Source organism: Lactuca virosa, chromosome 9, assembly GCF_052849685.1.
Source record: "Lactuca virosa cultivar CGN04683 chromosome 9, Lactuca_virosa_CGN04683_v6, whole genome shotgun sequence".
NCBI lineage: Eukaryota > Viridiplantae > Streptophyta > Magnoliopsida > Asterales > Asteraceae > Lactuca > Lactuca virosa.
The window spans coordinates 291,382,253-291,403,766 of record NC_136434.1 but is presented as its reverse complement, the minus strand read 5'-3'; the positions used below and the strand labels follow the sequence as shown (position 1 = coordinate 291,403,766).

The 21,514-nt window shown below is 39.8% G+C and overlaps 1 protein-coding gene across 1 annotated transcript; it reads left to right on the top strand.

Moving 5' to 3' along the window:
- The first annotated feature begins 18,464 nt into the window (after nucleotides 1-18,464).
- Nucleotides 18,465-21,233, top strand: LOC145141181 (transcription factor GTE6-like). The gene is made up of 9 exons (XM_079074500.1): nucleotides 18,465-18,652; nucleotides 19,030-19,162; nucleotides 19,346-19,561; nucleotides 19,655-19,732; nucleotides 19,810-20,034; nucleotides 20,108-20,206; nucleotides 20,297-20,355; nucleotides 20,561-20,711; nucleotides 20,789-21,233. Exons 2-9 carry the CDS (start codon nucleotides 19,040-19,042, stop codon nucleotides 20,999-21,001), a joined length of 1,164 nt encoding a protein of 387 aa, XP_078930626.1. The 5' UTR covers nucleotides 18,465-18,652; nucleotides 19,030-19,039; the 3' UTR covers nucleotides 21,002-21,233.
- The last annotated feature ends 281 nt before the right edge of the window (nucleotides 21,234-21,514 follow it).

The following is a 21,514-nucleotide window of genomic DNA, read 5'->3' as shown; positions in this document are numbered from 1 at the left end:
ACTCTTCTTGATCGTCCGACGCTGCAGCTAACACATGCCCTACTATACTCAATTAGGGTGTATCCTGGTCCTTGACCATCTCAGTCCCTGCTGACGACCTGTTCGAGCTATATCTTTACCTCGCGGCAGACCTACTGCCATATTCTCTGGTTGGAGATCACCATCCGTGAAATCCCACAGGGCTCACCCCTAAACTCAAAAACCGAAATCTCATCACCTCTTACGTCTCCCACAGGAAAAGGAAATAGCACCACTCGGGTCACAGAAAGTGACTTCTCCACTATCGGCCGGTCGCCCAGCCCAGACCGTATTCTCCCATAATGCACCATCCCTACTCATCCCTGAGTCTTGGGACTCCAACTGGCATATCACCCACAATCCTTCGGAGCTCACTCGATTTCCCTTTTCAAGGGATGCTCCACTAAAACTTGTTCATCAAGGCCTTCTGGCCTCATACTCATTCACCTCTGATCTCAGTGTAGACAATCCCCACGGAATAACCGGTAAAAACCAGAAATACTAACCGCCACATGTCATGGTACTCAAACCGCGTGGCCACCTCTCGATCTGCTATGAATCATGGTACCTGCACCATGTTATCTCCTCTTAATCTTCTACGAATCATGGTACTCGAACCATGTTCCCTCTTCTTATTCCACCTCACATCATGGCACTCTAACCATGACATCACTTCTCGATCTGCTACTTATCATGGTACTCGAACCATGTCATCACTTCTCAATCCGCTACTTATCATGGTACTCGAACCATGTCATCACTTCTCAATCCGCTACTTATAATCCTCCGGATTAGCCTTCCGAATCGTCACGGTCATCTCGTCATGAATCATACGGCGAATCTCATCATCGCTAACACCACTGCTCTCCGATGTGTATGGTGTACCAACCATGATGTCTCTGAAACACAACATAAAGATACCAAAGACTCGATCGAGTATACTCGCACTCGATCACCCAACCCTACTTGTCCCTTGGTACCCTAAGGATTCTTACTTGGACTGCTCACTTATCCGGTGTTTCCAGTAGTACGGGCCCTATACTACCGTCCACACCGCATCAGTATTCACCCCAAGTCCTCCTCCTAGGATCCCAGATCACAAGTACTCTACATCTCGCTGGCATAGGCTACCCTTTGGTAGACCTCTCAAAAGCTCCTCACTGCTACCTACTCACTCTCAAGCATCACATAGCAGCATAAATCTTCCTAGGCTAAGGCATCACAAATCAGGCCAGTCTAGTCCTAATATGAATACCTAGCCTACTCTAGCATGCATATCATATCATATCATATCTCATAATACATAATGTAAGGGTATTTTGGGAAATCACTGTTCGGGCGCTGGCTGGTCGTACACACTGCTCCTTTCTGCTTTTCTTAAAGTCCTTTACTCCTTTATAAAAATTGCTCCTTTTTATGAAAAACTTTCTCAAATCCTCAGTTTGAGTTCAGATACGCCCGAAGGTGTGTCCGAATCCCTCAAACCAAGGCTCTGATACTAACTTGTAACTGTTGGGTTTTGAGCATTCTAACACTTCCTAAGTGTACATGCAACCCTAATAAACCTTGGATCTATGTTTGTCTAAGGTACATGCAAAATATTATTTTCCAAGGTTTATAACCTATCTAGCATGGCATGGGGTACTTTTAAACATAAAAGAACTAGATGAATTACATACCTTTTGTTGATTGTTGATTCCTTGGAGTTTGAGAGCCAAGCACCAATAATGTGAATGCCTCAAATGGAAATCACAAATCACCACAAACTTGGAAAATGTATGAGAGAGTATACTAACTCTTGATTTTGGCCACCACACTTACACACACATTAGTGTCTTTTTCATGCAACATAAGCTTGTTTATATAGTGTACATGGTTAGGGTGAAACCCTAATAACCCATGTCTTTTCCTCTTCCAAGGATCCATGGGTTAAAAGCTCCATGGATCATCCATGGACTTCCATATAAGCTTAGCCCATTAACAAATGAGCATTAGCCCACACCATATAAATACAATAGCCCATGATTTAATTAGTCTTCCTTTTAATCACTAAATCAGTTCATAATTAATTCAAGATTAAAACTAATTAAATAACATGACTTTATATTAATATATTATAACTTATAATATATTAATAAATCGTAAGTATACAACTCTCATAAAATTATCCATAACTAGTTTCGGTGAAGTGCAACCCAAATGGACCATGCCGGGTCGGGTCAAGTATATACCAAATAAGTTATGGACTTAGACATCTTATCCAACAGACTCCCACTTGGATAAGTCTAATAACTGTATTTGCCTATATTACTTCAGGAACCAACCGGCAATCGTAGCTCTCGAAAACTCTTGTGAACTATGAAGCGCCATTTTAGATAAGTGATCATATAATCCTCTGTTCTCATGATATCAGCCGGACAAATACATGGAACAACGTCGTACTTATTGTCCAGCAGTTTGTTTCCCGATTTCCGATTTGTTTGACAAAGAACTAAATTGAACACATCAATTAGGTTCTGACCGAGCCCGGTACATAGGTCAAAACAAAATCATCGAGGGGCCCAGATATCGCTTCTAATCCTCCAAGGACTAGAAGGAACAGATAAACTTCGACTCATATACTTGTTTCTACTACTTGTTGAATTATACACAAAGGCACGTTTTATAACATCAAGTTACTGATGCGTTTACGTGCAATCAATGCACAACCAACTCATAGGTAACAACTCATATCTCTAGGTTTGAAGACTTATATGATATTACCGTCTCACGATCACTCGAGATAAATTCCATGAAGTGATGCAAGTGAGCGTGGGTTGAATCCAATACTCATAACTTATGAGCACTCATGAGTGTTGTAGCCATGTCCAACATCTTAGACCTCTACAACCAACTCATGACAGTCTTGATTCATATCTACTTCCAACATATGACCGACTGTGGATGGTTTGAATAACTTAATCATTCGGAAAGAATAACCTAGTTATTATGGAAGTCAAAACATGCAAAGTGAAACACAATAATAATCGAATCCAATATGGTCTCAGAACCCTTTTGAATATAAATAAAACCACCATTTATTTATCACCATATTGATTACACATTATTCATTGTATAATGTTTCAAATAATCAACTTAATACTTGAACAAAAACAACAGTCGTCCCATGCTCCTAGCATGTACACTTTGTTTTTCTAAACAATAGTTATGCCATACTCCAAGTATGCACACTATGTTTGTCTATGATCTTTACTTTGTGAAATAGATCAATTGAACATGATTCCAATGATGCTCATTTCACAATCCCGAATCCCTATTGTAAATGTAAGAATTCCTAATTCCTACCATTTACCAAAAAACTGTTAGATTTTAAACTTATATGCACTGATCCTCTCGTAATGATTATGCACAAGGTCACCAAAACCTTGTCATCAGTCATTACAGAGGATTCCAAAGGAGATCAACTCTATGGAAACGAACTCTCATATTCAAAGTACATTGCTTTGAACATCCCTTCTTGCATAAGAGTTTCTAACTTTCTCATAGATTCTTAATATCCAACTCCCAATATGGAAAATTTCCATATTCCTATTTTGATTATCATATCTGAACAAGAGCTACCTCTTTTCAGAATATATCCATATGGTCCTTCCAAAATTTAACACTATACTTCCAACTGTCCCTGAGCAACCAATCTTTGGTGAGCCTTAGATAGTCCTCGACAATTGCTTAATCATTTTAGTCATATCCGGTTCTATTCCTTTTTCCCTCTTAATGCTCTAAGCATTTTGAAAAATTTAGAACGGATAAATATTATAGCACATGTGACCGATCCTATATCCGAAGCATATGGGACACGATTCATGATGTCTCACATAAAGACCTGATACTAGACCATGCCGGCGCCTTCCCGCGATCCTCGCTAGTACCTGAAACACATAACACAACAACTGTAAGCATAAATGCTTAGTGAGTTCCCCAAATATACCACATACAACACATACGCCTTTCCAGGCCATAACTCTGTAGGATCTTCCGATCCAAGTGTCTCAGGGGACTTCCGTCCCGAATTCCGGTAGACCTTCCGGTCCTACCCGTATCGACCTTCCGGTCCGTAACCTCCTGACCTTCCGGTCCATGTCATACATAACATACATAACACATACATATCACATAACAGCATATAGCACATACATCTCATAGCATACAAGACCTTCCGGTCACACATAGGTACCACTCTAGGTACAGTATAGTGAGAAGACTCACCTCAATGAAGTCGGATAACTCTCGTGCTCATCGTCCCGACCTAGCCTCCTCCTATCATTCAAATAACATCCCCGATCAATACTCTCTCATAGTCTCATCTCTAAAGATTGGGTAGAAGGCCATTCTACCCCTCCCTGAACATTCTTGAATCAGTCTTGACCAGAACCCTAAGGTCAACGAAAGTCAACGGTTAAACTTTGACCCGACTCGTCGAGTGTACACGGGCGACTCGGCAAGTCCATGCGGGTCCTCTGAATCCTTCTGGCCTCTCTTGGCTCGTCGAGTCATCCTTCCACTCGACGGGTTCCTCCTGTCACGAATCGCGAGGCAACCCCGACTCGACTCGTCGAGTCCACTTATGAACTCGGCGAGTTGTTTCCATGTTCATACTCAAATGACCTTCTAAGGCCAGATCTGCTTCTCTAGTCTATAGATCTGACCTTCCCAAGCATGATAATCACGTAAAGGTCGAATCTTGATACACGTGCAACACACCCAAAGCTTCTTTTGGTGAAATAACCGCTAAAATGGCCTCCAAGGCTCATAACTCAAAAGGTATGGCATAAAGCAGAGTGGTAAGGACTCTCTGGACCTCTTAAGGTCCAGATCTATGAACCATCTCGTCTTGGGACCTCACATACTCCAGATTCAACTAAAAGAGGCATAAAGAAAACCCTAAATTTCATTAGAATCATTATAAACATGAGAATGGCACAGATTGTTACCTCCAACAGCTTCCTCTGATAAAATAGAAGTGGATCCAAGCTCCTCAACCCGCTTAGCTTGTTCTACCTCCTTCCTTCTTGCTAAAACACACAAGAAATGGTGAATTAGCCTTCATTTTGCACCACAAACGATCTCTCTGCTCTCTAGGGTTTCTCAGGGGTGAAGTGGCCGCAAATGGAGGCCATAAAGGCCTTTAAATAGGGCACAAACCCCGAGAATTAGGGTTTCAATCCACATCGCAGACTCGTCGAGTCCATCCTTTCCGACTCGTCGAGTCCGTTCATTACTCCAGTCAGCACATGCGATCCTACTCGACGAGTCTACGCCTCAACTCGTCGAGTCCCTCCTCATAACTCAAAAAGAAATACTCAAATTGTCATGCCTGGAAATCCGGATGTTACACCCCATATCTGTTGAGGGTCAAAAGAGCACAGTTGGGTGTTAGAAGGGTTGTAGAAGGTCCAAAGGAGTGACCCAACGTATTGGACTTAGCCTTCAACCTGGAGTTCATGGGACTCGGCGAGTCCATGAATAGACTCGGGGAGTCCAAGGCAATCTCCCAACTTTTGAAGATGAACTCGACGAGTTGTTCATACAACTCGGCGAGTCGAGGACAGGACGTGTTCATAGGATGAAGATGGACTCGACGAGTTGTTCATACAACTCGGCGAGTCGGATGAAGGTTCATCAGGGGTTGTGTAGAAGGAGAACTCGTCGAGTCGTTGCTAAACTCGACGAGTAGAGTTGTGGATGAGGACAGTTGAAGAGATAGGGACTCGACGAGTTGGCGGCCCAACTCGGCGAGTCGGGTCAACTGGAAGTTGACTTTGACTTTGACTTGGACTTGGTTAGGGGTAAAATGGTCATTTTACCCTAAGAATGGATATCATACTCTGATTAAGTGTTTTGTGGGGATTATAGCCGGAGGATTTCCGGAGCAGCAGCAGACAGAGATTTCCCGCACAGATTATCAGCAACTACTCGTTCGAGGTGAGTTACCTTCCAGTAGTGGTGGGTCTATGGCCACAATGCCGACCCACCAGTAGGAGTTGTATGTTAGATGATTGTCTTTGTAATATTCATCTAGGTTTGCTACTACCTGATATGTTATATGCTGGCATGATATGTTATATGTGATAGTGGTAGTAGGGGGAGAATAGTCCCCAAATTCGTTTGTTAGGACCGAAGGGTAGGTGGGACACCCCAGTTATGTCTGACATTATGTTATGATATGTTTGTATGCTGGCATTATATGTTATATGTGATAGTGGTAGTAGGAGGGGAATAGTCCCCAATTTCGGTTGTTAGGACCGAAGGGTAGTTTGGACACCCCAGATATGTCTGATAGTATGTTTATGTTATGATATATGTGATAGTAGCAGTAGGGGGTGGAATAGTCCCCGAGGGTCGGTTGTTAGGACCGATGGGTAGGTCAGCACCCCAGAACGGCTTGACACGGGTAGGTCGGCACCCCAGAATGGCCGTACGGGTAGGTCGGCACCCCAGAATGGCCGTACCGGGTAGGTTGGGCACCCCAGAATTTCCCGGCAGTATGTATGCTACATGATTGTATGGTATGTGGTACGATGGGAGAAACTCACTAAGCTTCGTGCTTACAGTTTATAGTTTTGATTTCAGGTACCTTTTCAGCGAAGGGGAAGGAGCTGGCACGGTAGCAGCACATCATACACACTCACATTGATTTTCCGCACTTGAGATATTCTGGGAATGTACTCTGACATGATGCTATTTTATGACTTGGGTTTTTAGACATGATATATTTATATGGTTTTCTTATGAATGCTTTTATAATCAGTTAATTAAAATGAAATTTTTGGACTCGAAATTTGGGGATGTTACAATGATTTGGACGCCGAGTCTGAAGTCATCAACCCTCCCTACATGGCGATGGTACCAGCGCATCGATTGGGCCACAATGGCCCTACGCCCCCTGGGCATACGATCTGGAGCGATGGAGCCGGCACTAGGGACAGCGTCCACCGTTCGGGATGGAGCGAGGGTGTTATGATCTTTTCCATGGAGGGCCTGCAGACCGAGCCCTTCATGTCATGGTCAGAAGGATTACAGACATAGGAGACCATGCACAGACGACAGCCCATCGAGTCATGGAGATGAGGACTGCTCTGGAGATCACTACAACACGCACACGAGACCTCCAGAGGGATTAGTACCCCATGGATCAGCTCGTCGAGGACCTTACTATTACGCGAGCGGAAGTAAGGGACTACCAGGAGAGGCATGCTGCCCTGGAGGAAAGGGTGCGGATAGCCGAGCGCCGTTTGGCCGAGTTGCAAGGCGCCTCTACATCATCCCAGGCACCACAGGGGACGACCCGACGTGAGTAGGATCTATCCTACTCGCCAGTTGCTAGACTTGATGTTGGGTATGCGTTAGTGCTACCCCTTTTCTTTTCTTCATGTATGTAGGACTGACCCTACGTTTAAGTGATTACACTATTCGCAGGGTCGTTTTATGCTGTCGGATTATTATCATGATGTACTGTAGACCTTTTCAAAAGGTCAATTTTCTCATACCATGTACTAAAATCTTATCACTAATGAAACAAATATGTGTTTTAGTTTTGATGTTGTTATCTGCTATGTCCTATATATTCATTTTTACGTGGTAAAATAAGATTTCAATCGTATGTACAAAGTAACGTTCGATAATCACTGTACCTGCCATATCTGAATGTGATATTCCATTATCCGCATCATAACCCTTATCAAAAACTTATCGAATTCCACTTGTGGCAGTAGAATGACGCCCCGAAGATTCATCCGACAGAATAACAATGAGACAGAACAACCACCGCCGCCGCCTCCACCCCAATGGATTTGGCCGTATTCCAGGCAGCAGTCTCAACTGCAGTCACTGCAGCTTTGGCACATATTAACAACACCGGTGCCAATGGAGGATGAAGCGGGAATGGTACAGGTAGCTCTAATCAGGATGACAACCGAGGTCAACCAAAAGAATGCACATACAAGGATTTCGCCAACTGCAAGCCTAAGCCTTTTAACAGAAGCAGAGGAGTTATCGTCCTAACGCGGTGGTTTGAGAAAATTGAATCGGTTTTCGAGATATGTGCTTGCCCCGAAGAGAGCAAGGTGAAATTTGCAGCTTGCAGCTTTGCGGATAGGGCTCTTACATGGTGGAACAGACATGTCAAAGCCCTGACTCTCCCCGTAGCAAATGCAATCAGTTGGGAGGACCTCAAGATTTTGATGCTCGCCGAATATTGCCCCCAGGGTGAAGTCCAGAAATTAGAGCAGGAATTGTGGAATCTCATAGTAAAAGACTCCAACATCGAGGCTTACATTGCCAGCTTCAGCGATCTGGCACTCTTATGCCTAGGAATGCTCACCTCTAAAAGTAAGAAGGTCGAACGTTTCATTTGGGGGATAACTCCCCCAATTCAGGGGAATGTGATTGCTGCAAACCCCTCAACGTTCGACAACGGCAAACGTCTCGCGCAAAAGATATATGACCATGGAGCACCAAAGGGCACGACGACTTCCACCACTGAATCAAAGAAAGGGAATGATAACAAGAAAAATTCAGGAAACAAGAGGAAAGGGCATCAAACCCAGGAACCCTCCAAAAAGCAACAAATAGTGGCGGTCCACGCCGCTACTACTCCTGCTACATCAGCTTCCCCAAAGCAATATACCGGTACCCTGCCAATGTGCGACAAATGCCCCTTCCACCACCGCGGAGCCTACAGGGAGATGCAATGTACAACCTGCAACAAGAAAGGGCACACTGCCTGATACTGCAAGGCACCGACACAGCAGAACAACCAACCCGACAACGTTGGAGCAAGTCAAGCGTGTTATGGGTGAGGAGAGACTGGCCACTTCAAAAGAAATTTTCCCAAGGCCAATAATCTAAATGCAGTGGGAACAAGTAGAGTCCTAGCGATAGGACACGAGGAGGCTGTAAAGGATACGGTGGTCGTCACTGGTACGTTCCTCCTCAACAACATCTATGCATGCATTTTATTTGATAGCGGGACAGAAAGAAGTTTCGTGAGTCATAAATTTAAGCACTTACTCAATCAATATCCCCATAAATTAAATGAAACTTTCACGGTGGAAATGGCTAATGGGAAAACAGAAACAACCCATGACGTATTCATAGGGTGCACGTTAACATTAAATAACAACTCATTTCAAATCAACTTAATGTCGATTACTATTAGAAGCTTTGATGTGATCATCGGTATGGATTGGTTAAGCCCCCACCGTGCCGATATTATGTTTTACGAGAAGGCCGTTCGCCTTCACCTACCCAACGATGAAGCCCTGATTATCTACGGTGATAAACTTGGTGTAAACCTCCGTCTCATCTCGTGTATCAAGGCACAAAAGTGCTTACAAAAAAATAACCATGCCTTCCTAGCCCACGTGGTAGATAAAAAGAAAGATGAAAAGGACATCAAGGACATCCCGGAAGTGCGTGATTTTCCCGACGTGTTTCCTGAAGACCTTCCGGGAATACCTCCCGAACGGCAAGTCGAATTTCGGATCGACTTGGTACCCGGATCCACACCAATCGCCAAATCGCCATACAGACTAGCGCATGCCGAAATGCAAGAGCTTTCTAGTCAAATGAGTGAATTACTGGACAAGGGGTTCATAAGACCAAGCTTCTGTCCTTTGGGGAGCTCCAGTCTTGTTTGTCAAAAAGAAGGATGGTTCGTTTCGCATGTGTATCGATTACCGTGAGCTCAACAAGCTCACCGTCAAGAATCGATACCCTCTTCCCCGGATTGATGATCTGTTTGACCAGCTGCAAGGAGCAAGTTATTTTTCCAAGATAGATCTAAGGTCCGGATATCACCAGCTACGGGTCCGAGAAGAAGATATCCCCAAAACCGCCTTCCGAACTCGTTACGGGCATTATGAATTCGTGGTAATGCCCTTTGGTCTGAAAAATGCACCCGCGACATTTATGGACCTAATGAACCGTGTCTGTCGGCCTTTCCTTGACAACTTCGTGATAGTTTTTATCGACGACATACTGGTTTATTCACGAAGCAAGCAAGAGCACAACCAACATCTATGGCAGGTTGTGGAAACGCTCAGAGTGGAGAAACTGTACACGAAATTCTCCAAGTACGAGTTTTGGATTCGCAGAGTGGACTTTCTGGGACACGTGGTCAGTGAAGAGGGGATACATATGGACCCTTCCAAGATCAAAGCAATTGAAGGTTGGGCAACCCCAAAAACCCCAACGGAGATCAGGCAATTCTTAGGCCTCGCAGGATACTACCGGAGGTTCATACAGAATTTCTACAAGATTGCCAAGCCACTCACCGCTTTAACCCAAAAGGGTGTACCTTTTATCTGGGAGAGGAAAAAAGAAGCTTCATTCCAAACTTTGAAACAAGCCTTATGCAGCGCCCCTGTCTTCTCTCTCCTAGAAGGGACAGAAGACTTCGTGGTTTATTGCGACGCATCCAGAAGGGGGTGTGACAAAAATCATAACTTCCTCTTATGAAGTCAGATTTAGGCGTTCTTTATATGTACGCTCTCACTTTTACTACTATGACTTTTTTCATGACTATCTATCCTAAATAGTCTTCTATCAAACGTCTAGTTTACGTAATCTGTCGTTTATACTTCTAGGATAAAACAATGGGTGTTACAACTCTCCCCTATTTACAGAGATTTCGTACCTGAAATCCTACTCTTAACGCACTTTAGGATAATGCCTACATACTATCCTACTTGGGTTTCATTTCCTACTGTAGACGTACTCCCGAAATCCTCGTGAAGTCTTCCAAAACCGGGAATTCGTCGACCTAGACTTTTAGAAATTACACACTACGTTCGACAATCGCCTTCAGACATAAAATATTGATTGGTTATCAGATGATTAACTATGGAATTTTATCTATGACATCCTATTGAAATCCACTTTTTGGATCATGCGTCAAAAAAGGATTATGACGTATCTTAAAACACACACGAATCTAGATTGCAATTGGTTTCTTTACCTGGTTTAGGAGTTCCATCATCCTAAAATTTAACCAAAATTAACACAACGGGTTAACTAGCTTTGAAAAAACTGAAACCAATACTCTAATATTGGCGACGGACTCATAATAAGGCTTGCTTATCTTCGAGCCTACTAGATTATAATGAAAACTAGGCCACCTAGTAGCTCTCTCTCTCTCTCTCTCTCTCTCTCTCTCTCTCGCAAGGCTATGACTACCTTACCTATATCGATGTACAACTATTGTTTGAGAAATTCGTTTATGGTACATCGTGACACTTATCCAACTGCTGATATTTCGATGCCAAATTGCTCTTGTCATCATCCCTATAGGTCTAAAGACTCACGATCAACCCTTCGGTGGTCTTAAAGACTCACAACCATTATCTAACCGTCCTAAAGGAACCTAGTCATCATCCTTCCTTGATATCTACTTAACAGATCTTTGCTTTTTAACTTTTGAGATTTTAATTGATTTAGAGGTTCTTAATCTACACTGTACGGGAACTAAGGTCTACCTATCGCCCTACGTTAACCTATGAACGTTGAAATTCGATCCAAGTTTTCTATTAATTCTTATGCTTATCGACTAACAGAATACCCAAACTAAACACGTAGTTTACCCTGAAGCCTAAAATAACGTTAGGGCATTACCATATGCTTAATGGGCATAATCCTTTTCGAAGGGTCTACTCCTATGGGTTTCTCATCCTACTTACGAAAGTACTCTATCCTTTGATGTCGATCCTACTGTTAAAATCCTTTGGCGTGGGTTAACTAATTTCTTACTATGTTTGAAACCAAATCCCTAAGTCTGGTGTATCCCTCGAGTACTTGACGCTCTCTATGGTAACTATACTACCTATTGAATTCCTGATCCTCTACTGTGATAATAAATCCTACATCCTTAAAGGCATGAACCTATATGGTTCTCTTGTCTATTTGAGTTGCACCTGAGAATTTGGCAATTTCCTAAATTCTATCAGACGTTTGGAATAAAAGACTAGCCTTTCCCTCAAGAAGCAAGAAACTCGTCGCATATGGGTAATCTAACAAAAGGCTTCCTTTTTCTATTACTTGCTTAACGAAAACGAAACTAACAACTTCCGCCTAATTATGTTGCTACTTTCCTAGACCTTGATGTCAAAATTAAAAGTCGAAATACTTTTCGTACTTTCTCCTTAAGGGTTGGCTCTCCCCCACTTGAGTTCGACCCATTATCAATTGTTGCTCGTAACTAGCCAAAGTCTAAGCTAGCTTTTCCTAGGAAATCTATAACTTCTTTTGACTTTGAAGAAACACATGTTTGTCATGTCCAATGACCTACAATAATCTTATTATAGTACTACTACTTGTGCCATAGCATGACCAAAACAGGATAAGATCGTGAAAAGCACAATGTACTAACTAGAAACAACATAAGGTTAACAATCCATCTTTATTATAACTTCATTGCCATACACTTATTACATAGGGTTCTAGCTAAATCTAAAAGTACTATTAATCTCTTCGGTGCGCTTACATTTATGTTGGAGCTTTTCCTCGATCAAGAGAACAACAAGATACGAACTCTAGTGCTTCCCTTGATTCCTCCGCCATGAGTAGAAAGGCTCACGCTTTGGCCCTTAGGGTTTCAAGTCTTCCCTGTTATCCATCGGTTATCCTTAAAGTTGCAGGTGTTGGAGCTTGTATTGCAGCGGTTGGATTTAGAAGAGGACAGTTGGTGATGTGACCTATCTGGTTGCAGTGGAAATAGATACACACTCCTTGTGCTTCTTGCTTACAGTCTCGGATGTAATGCCCCTCCTTGCCACACGTAAAGCATATCAAAGGACGCCGAACTCCTTCATGGGATCTCCCACACTTGTTACACCGAGGACCTCTCTGTCCTCCATACATTGATTCATCGTGCTTGAATTTCTTGGTTGATGGTGGAGATGGATTCAGAGTCTGCCTCTTTTCCTTTGTTGAGTTTCCAACTCAATTCCCTTCTCCTGGAATGCTCTTTCATCTTGGCTAAAGTCTTGTATCGATTGTTTGATACGAACTCCCTGATATCAGTCTTGAGCATAGTCAAGTATCGAGGCATGTTTACTCGCTCCCTCTTTACTGGTGGAACATACTCTGCCTTGAACTTCTCAACGAACTGTTCCCAAGTCACGACACTCTTCTCCGCTGGTGAATAGTTCTTCGCAACAAAGTTCCACCAGTCTTTTGCTCCTAGACGTAGAAGATTGTGTGCATATATGAACTTCAGGTTCGCCGGAAAAGCACAAGTGTAGAAGAATCCTTCCACATCTGATACCCACCTCATGGAAACAATTGGATCTCTAACACCATCGAACTCTGGGGTTGTGGTGTTGTTGAAATCTCGGTAAGGCATTTCCTTTTCTCCAGATGAAGCTGCAACAATGATAATAGCAATGGTTGCGGCGGTAGCAGTACTAGCAACAACAATATACATCTCGTCGAACATGGCGATTAGTTTGGTTTTGATAGATCTGAACATCTCTAGAATCATTTCTCTCATGGCTGCGGATATTGACGCCTTTATCTAATTGTGTATCTCAGTCTCACTTGGTCCTAATCCTTTAGATCCAGAACCCGACCCGCTTGCTCTTGTGATCATTACAATATTGAAGGCGTAACGCGAATGGGTTAATACGAATCAAAATAAGTCTAAAGGGATATTCGAATCCTCTCCAGCTCCTTAGTAAATTTGTGGCTTTTCTTGATTCATATATGGATCCTGTGCTTCTGGTAGTACGAGCCCATACTACCTTCCACATTTATCCATACTAGACCCAAGAATTGCTCCAAGGTTTCCATGTTACTACACACATCTATTGATAAGCCTTTTCACACACATAGTGTTACAAGGGCCTAGTTACTCATGTTCCTAGAATCCATCAGGATTTTACATTTCTATTGTCGCTTCACTTCATAAGTATGTTCCCTATCAAGCACATACTATACTTCCTAGACTATCCTTCTAGGATCCCTTCCACCTTTATCCTACTATTTGCTGAGGAAAACTTCTATAGACATTAATTGTCTATCCGACGAATGCGATTACATGCCTCTAAAATCAAACAATCCATCGACTGAAAGATCCGACACTACGAAGGTTAGACTCAAAAGAGAGCTGTGCAATAGCGCCGAATCAGGCAACCTAAAACTATTTAATTTTGGGAGCATGCAACCTAATGTATTTGTCAAATAACCAATTAATATAAATATAGGTTTTAAGCAGCAACTAACAATCAAATATGTAGGCTATAAGGCATCTTAGGCATCAGACAATTTCTAACTATCAATTCCTGAAATATCCTTAGCCTACATATTAGCATGCATTTCTAACTTTTCACATATGAGCAATCATAACAAATATGGATATATTGGGAATCACTTTCATTTCTGAGCTCCAGTTGACTGTACGCGTCGCATTCTTAGTTTTATTCTTTTTATAAAAAGATTTGTTAATTTACTCAGATCCTTAGTTTGAGTCTGGAATCACACGAATGTTCATCCAATTCACTCAAAAAATAGTTATGATACCAACTTGTAACGTCCCGAATTTCATCCCAAAATAGACAATTAATTTTTTTTATTTATTATAATATATCAGAGTATGAATACATTGTGCATAAACATGTTGCGAATGCACGTGTGTACAGTCGAACCGTGCCCTTCACATGGGTACCTGAAAAACATTTATATTCAACTAGATAAGCACAAAGCTTAGTGAGTTCCTCGAGATACCATATACCACAATTCAAATACATGTATACAATGAGCCCCGCCCAAAATACATAACGGGCCCCGCCCAAACTACATGGCGGTCCACTCTCGGCATACATATATAATGGATCTCACCCAACATTCATAATTATATTACACACATAGAGACTTTGCTTCGGGCTTTACTACTACAAGCACGTTTATACTTTCTGCTCTACATGTTTATACTTAAGCGCATAGAGACTATTGTATCAACATATATATATATATATATATATATATATATATATATATATATATATATATATATATATATATATATATTGTACTACATGGTATAGTGAGATAACTTACATGGACAGAGTAGGTGACTCGAAATTAGGGCAGCGCTTCGCCTTCAAACTTCACAAAGACATAATGTCTACATCAAGATCTATCAAGTAAGGAATAACCAGGTAGGATAATATCAGAGGTATGGTCCGTTTGGTATACTGAGTATACTGTTTGGAAACCCCAATTCAAGCACCTCACTAAATCCAGCCTACACATCACTTCCGTAAGTAGATCAATCGTTATAATGACTTAGAATCACTGATAAATCTTAGTTATAGGTTCATAATAACGACTAACACTATAATTAAAAGTTACACTTAAATAAAAATAAGCGTAGCTTAACTTACAGAGTAATTTTGCGAAAACCGGGAATTATACTAGCAAAACTCTAATCTTGGAGCTTCTATTCACCGGCTATCTGACACCACACGGCTTCGCTGAATTGGTCAGAAACTCGGGAGTAAAGGGCTAAAAGGCTAGAAACATTTTAGAGAGAATATGGGGAAAGTTGTGAAGAAGATTGCTGAAAAATCGGGGTATTTATAGGATGGAAAAGTATGTGTGCCGCGCACTTTGTCCTTTGCACGCCGCACAGTTAGTCGGGGCCAGTGACATGGCTCCAGCCGTTGCGTGACACGTGTCTCATTTTTTGTGGTATATCAGGGTGCGTGCGCGCTTCTAGTGTGTGCTCGTGGCTGCGCGCGAATATGTGATTTCTTAAAAATTACATATCTTCTCTGTACATGCTCCATTTTCAAAGAGTTTTATATCCACGCGTAGCTCTTGACGAGACCTACAACTTTCATTTAGACTCCGTTGGCTAATTTTGAATTTATTTTTAAATTTATATTTTTAATAGGCTTAGACTGTTAAAGCCCGTATAAAATCATAACACTCTCATATGAATTCCGTTCTTGACTGTTTTTATATCGACAAAATCATTTGGAAAAGATCTTCAACTCTCATTTATTTTTTTTCCTAACAATCATTCGATCTCTATTTCAGTTTCTGTGTCCTACACTACTACGCTAGAACTTCTAAAAGTCATAACTTCCTCTTATGAAGTCAGATTTAGGCGTTCTTTATATGTACGATCTCGCTTTTACTACTACTACTACGACTTTTGTCATGACTATCTATCACAAATAGTCTTCTATCAAAACGTCTATTTTACGTAATCTGACGTTTATACTGCGAGGTGAAAGTGGGGTGTTACATAATTGGAGTTGGAACTGAAGAATGATGCTGATGAATGACTAGAAGTTGCTTGAGTGGAAGAATTACGATCAATCCGTGTGAAAAAAGGAAAATGTGATCGTGCTTTACCTATAAATGCAATCGTATTATGCTTCGAGGGTTGTTAGACTCAAAAAAATCAATCTGAAGAATTAAGCCAAAAATGAGATCATGGATCCATCCAAAATGTGGTCGCATTTTACCCTCAGAGTTTTAAAAGGTTCAGAAATATCAGCACACTTCATTTAATTGGCATGGGACGCATTTTGACCAAAAAAAGCAATCACATTTGTCAAAATGCGATCGTAGAAAGTGTCGATTCCTGCATATAAATAGCGCCTCATAATCCTTCAGTTAACCTAATTTTCGACCAGAGACTGCAGAGAGGCGATCATCTGAAGATTCCAAGTGAAGAACGAATATCTGAAGAACACTAATCGATCTGTATCATTAGTTTAGTAAGATTAACCGTTCAAAACTTATTTTTATCTTCTGTATTCAGTTTGTAGGCATGTCAAGCTAAAAACCCTGAGATTTAAGTTTCGCAAAAGACTCTACTTTTCGTGCAAATAATCATTAGGCACGATTTTTTTTATTGTGATTACTAGTTACTTTGATCAGTTTTATGTTTAATTGAATGTTTGATTTTGATTCAATTTCTGTTGGCCACTTTAACTGCTATTGAGTCATTCCAGTTATCTGATTGTTTATATTCGTAATTGTCTTAATAAATCAGTAAAGGTAACAAGTATTAGATTTGTTCCGTGTTTAGAAATTAACACTAATATAAATTGATCAGAATTTTTTTTCGCTTTCGAGCTTGTGAGAAGTATTGGACTTTACTGGGAATCTTACACCGTGTCTAATGCTACTTTTCTCAATTAATTAAGAGTTTGTTTAGTTAATTCAGTAAAAAGTAATGTTTAATTCAAATAGCTTATTTTGGTTAAACGTTTTAGTAAAATAAAATTGTTAGAGCTTATTAATGTTTTTCAGTAACAGCTTAAACAGTAAACAATTCAAACAATCGCATTGAAGGTTATTTGCATGATTAGGAGAGTCATCGCGGAATTTTATTTTATGAATTTCTCAAGTAATTAAAATGCATATTTTTTCTAATTAATTTTTGTTCAAATTAGTTTTAATAATCATCACCCCCCCCCCCCTCTTTAATTTGTTGTCAAACTAGTGCGAGGCTTAAGCAAGTAAGGCATAGACTTTAGGACGTGCCCTTGTGGATTCGACCCTACCTTCATGTACCCCCACCCCCTTAGTGCATTTGAGCAACATTTTTATTCATATTATTTATATGTTAGGCGCTACGACACGTCTTAACAAATTGACGTCATTGTCACGGGCACGACAAACACCAATTGTTATATGCCATGATCTTCACGTACATGTACCCCACTAAGGCTTGATCCAGAAATAATCCCATAATATAATATTTATTATGATATATAATAATTCAATAAAAAATAATTACTCCAAAAAAAGAATTAACTAAAATAAATTAATAATCCAATAAAACAATATTTATTAATATATAATATTATATATTAACAATAATATTTATTAATATATTATATTTCAATAAAAAAATATATGCAAAAATGGTCTTTATAGTATGGTAAAAGACAAAACTGCGAAAATGGTCATTGAGGGTAAAATTGTCATTTTAAAGAAGTTTACAACCAACTAGTTAAACTAAACGGAAGATAGACCAAAACCACAACAAAACTTGTTGAAAATGATCAAATCTACAACTTTTCAAACGTTTGGACCTTAACCACATAAAAGGAAAAACCACATGAACCATTTTTATAATTTTGTCTCTAAAGAATTATTGTTTAAACTTTGCACATCTTAAAAACCTTGTTAATAACAATGACAAAATAATTTTAATACCATATATATCCCTATTTTAATTATATTATTATATTTTGTACAAGTGGCAGACATTCCCCTGGTTTAGTAAATAAAGAGAAAAATGATAAAAGGGGGCCAAATTGATAATTTTATCACTTTGGTGTCAAAAAAACACATGTTCGTAATAACAAGGGTCTTTTGAAGGTGGATGAAATTTAGTTTGTCTTTTTAGTCGTCAAGAAATCGATTCAAGCGAAAAAACCTCTACGGCTTCTAACACCAAACTCCCTTGACTCGTCAGTAACTTCCCGGCCGGACACTTTTCTCCATATCTTAACGGCGGCATCTCGTTCTTAACCGGCGCGTAGTGACTGAGGCGTCTTTCCGCCTGTATCCATCCTTTTTTTTTGCGCTGGCGACGTAAGATTGCAAAGCTGAGGTAACATATCTCTCTCCCTTTCTCCCACCCCGCTGATTCATCTTTCGATTATTTGTTCTGGTACAAATCTCTCTTTCTATTTTTCGTGCAAGCTGTTGTATGATCAGAATCGTGGTTAATTGTGGCATTATCAGTTCAATTTGTATTAATTATCGCAATAAACATCATAATATTAAGTCGAACAAGTTTATGCACAATTACATCGCTATGTTCGATATTAAGTAAATTGATTAAGCTAATTTCGTTTTCTAATTTCTATTCCAAAATATATTTGCAATTCATGTACTGAATAAGATCTATTTGATAATTGTATCAATTATTGCAACACTTGTTCTAAGAATGGTTGTGTGGATTTTTACTTAATTTTTTTGTATCAGCAAGAAGGAAATGGAAGAAGAATTGGTCATGGATATTGGAGATGATCGGGTAGAGAAGATGGAGGAAAGTAATGCTGCTAATGTGGATGATATAGGGCATAAAGTAGATGATTTGTTCGCCAGGGTTGAGAAGGTGAAACATGGATCTTTTCTTACTTGATCTACAAGTATTTTGAATGTAAATTTCACATCTACTTACATTTATGCTTAGTTTTTGTTGGTTGAATTCAATTATGGCGTTTCTATGTATACCCTGTCCTCTTGGTGATTGAATTGAATGTGTTTTCATCTATAGCTTTATGCTTTCTTGTTGCAGCTTGAGCAAAGAGTAAATGAGGTTGAGCAATTCTACTTGAACTCAAGCAAAAAACAATCTAATGCTTCTCAAAAAACCTCATTTGTGAAAGATAAAGAAAAGGGAAAACATATTCCTGGATTTAAGAAACACCAACAAGATTTAGCACGCAGAGAGGCAGTTGCTGCTAAGAGAATGCAAGAGATTATGCGACAATTTGGCTCAATTTTGCGTCAGGTTATATAATATAGAAAAATAATTTCAAGAATGCATTTTTCTTTTCGGATTGCAAATTTAATTAGTGTATACTCCATAATCATATTATTACAGATAACACAACACAAGTGGGCCTGGCCATTTATGCAACCTGTAGATGTTGAAGGTCTTGGATTGCGTGACTATTACGAGGTAACACTAACACCCATAAATATAAATAAATCATAAATAGATTTATAATATTTAATTAAAAAAAATGTTTGCATTAGGTAATTGACAGGCCTATGGACTTCAGTACAATAAAAAATCTAATGGAGGCGAAAGATGGGACAGAATATAAACATGTTCGTGATATATGTTCAGATGTGAGATTGGTTTTTCAGAATGCCATGAAATATAATGATGATAAAAGTGATGTTCATATGATGGCTAAAACTTTGTTGGAGAAGTTTGAAGAGAAATGGCTTCAGTTTTTACCAAGGGTTACCGAAGAGGTAAATGTAATTATTACAGTTGCCAATGCTATTTTTTGCATTTTCTTAAAATTTTTTTATGTTATATGAGCAGGAAAATAGGCGAGAAGAGGAGGAAGTAGAAGCATTGTTGAATCTGCAGCGTGCTCAGGAGACTGCTCATGCTAAAATAGCGAGAGAACTTTGTAACGAGGTAAAAGAGTTTTTATTTATTTGTGTATTAATTAATATTATAGCATCAGAAAAGTAAAAGTTGCATTAATTGACATTTATTTTATGTCAGCTTTATGAAGCCGATATGTACTTGGAAGATCTCCGAGAGACTGTTGTTCAGAAATGCAGGTTTGTAGGGCTATTTTCGTCTTTTTCAGAAAAGAGAGATCAAGAGCGAGTCCCTGTCCCATCTTTTTGGGTAGGACAAAAAAATACAATTTCTGTGTACGTCAGTCACAGTCCCTGTCCAATGAATGTCAAACACAGTACAATCTGTCAGTCAGGTGTAACAAACATGTGGAAGCTGAAAAAATAAAATAAAATATATATTCAGGAAAATGTCGATTGAAGACAAAAGAAACCTTGGGATAGCTCTGACTCATTTGTGTCCTGAGGATCTTAGCAAGGCACTCGATATTGTGGCTCGACATAATCCGGGTTTCAACTCAACAGCTCTAGAGGTTGACCTTGATATTGATTCTCAGGTAAAATGAACTGTGTAAATGACCATTTTACCCTTTGCTCCAAAAAATAAACAATTTTGTGTTATATGATAAAACAGAGTGAATCGACTTTATGGAGGTTAAAGTATTTAGTAAAAGATGCTCTTCTAAAAGTTCACAAGAAGAATGATGAGGCGAATGAAGCCAAGTGTTATGTGGGTCCCACCCAACCAACAAACACTACAAGAACGATTGCTTCCAAAAGGAAGAAGGAAATATGTAATGCTCTTGCTAGGACTGCAAAGAAAAGGAACCAGAAACTCTCTTCTTAGAAATGGAACATTCCGGAATATGCATAACATGGGGTTTTGTGGAATCCTAGGTAAGATGAGAACATGGATGACTTATTTGACGACTAGGCTTTGTCGGTGGAAGAACATGAGGTTCTTGACATTGACCACTTTGAAGGCAACTTTTTGTATGTAATGTATCATTATATCATATTATCATGTATGCATGGATGATGATGTTAAGTGTCATATTTCTCATTTGGTTCTTGATTCATTCATCATCAAACTATGCATATGTTTGGTTGTTCTATATTAGTACAAACTAGATTGCTAATTATGATAGAAGAGTCGGATTTGAATTTTTTTTTAGATAAAATACATCGAATACCTAATGATATATTCATCAATACACTAAAATCTATGAAGGTCCCAAACCCCAACACTTGTGTATGAATCTAATAGAAGTGCAAAATAATAACACAAGTATTTGACAAAAAAGAATCATTATTATTTATCGGGTTTTCACAATGAAAAATGTTCTCACCAAGAGAACGA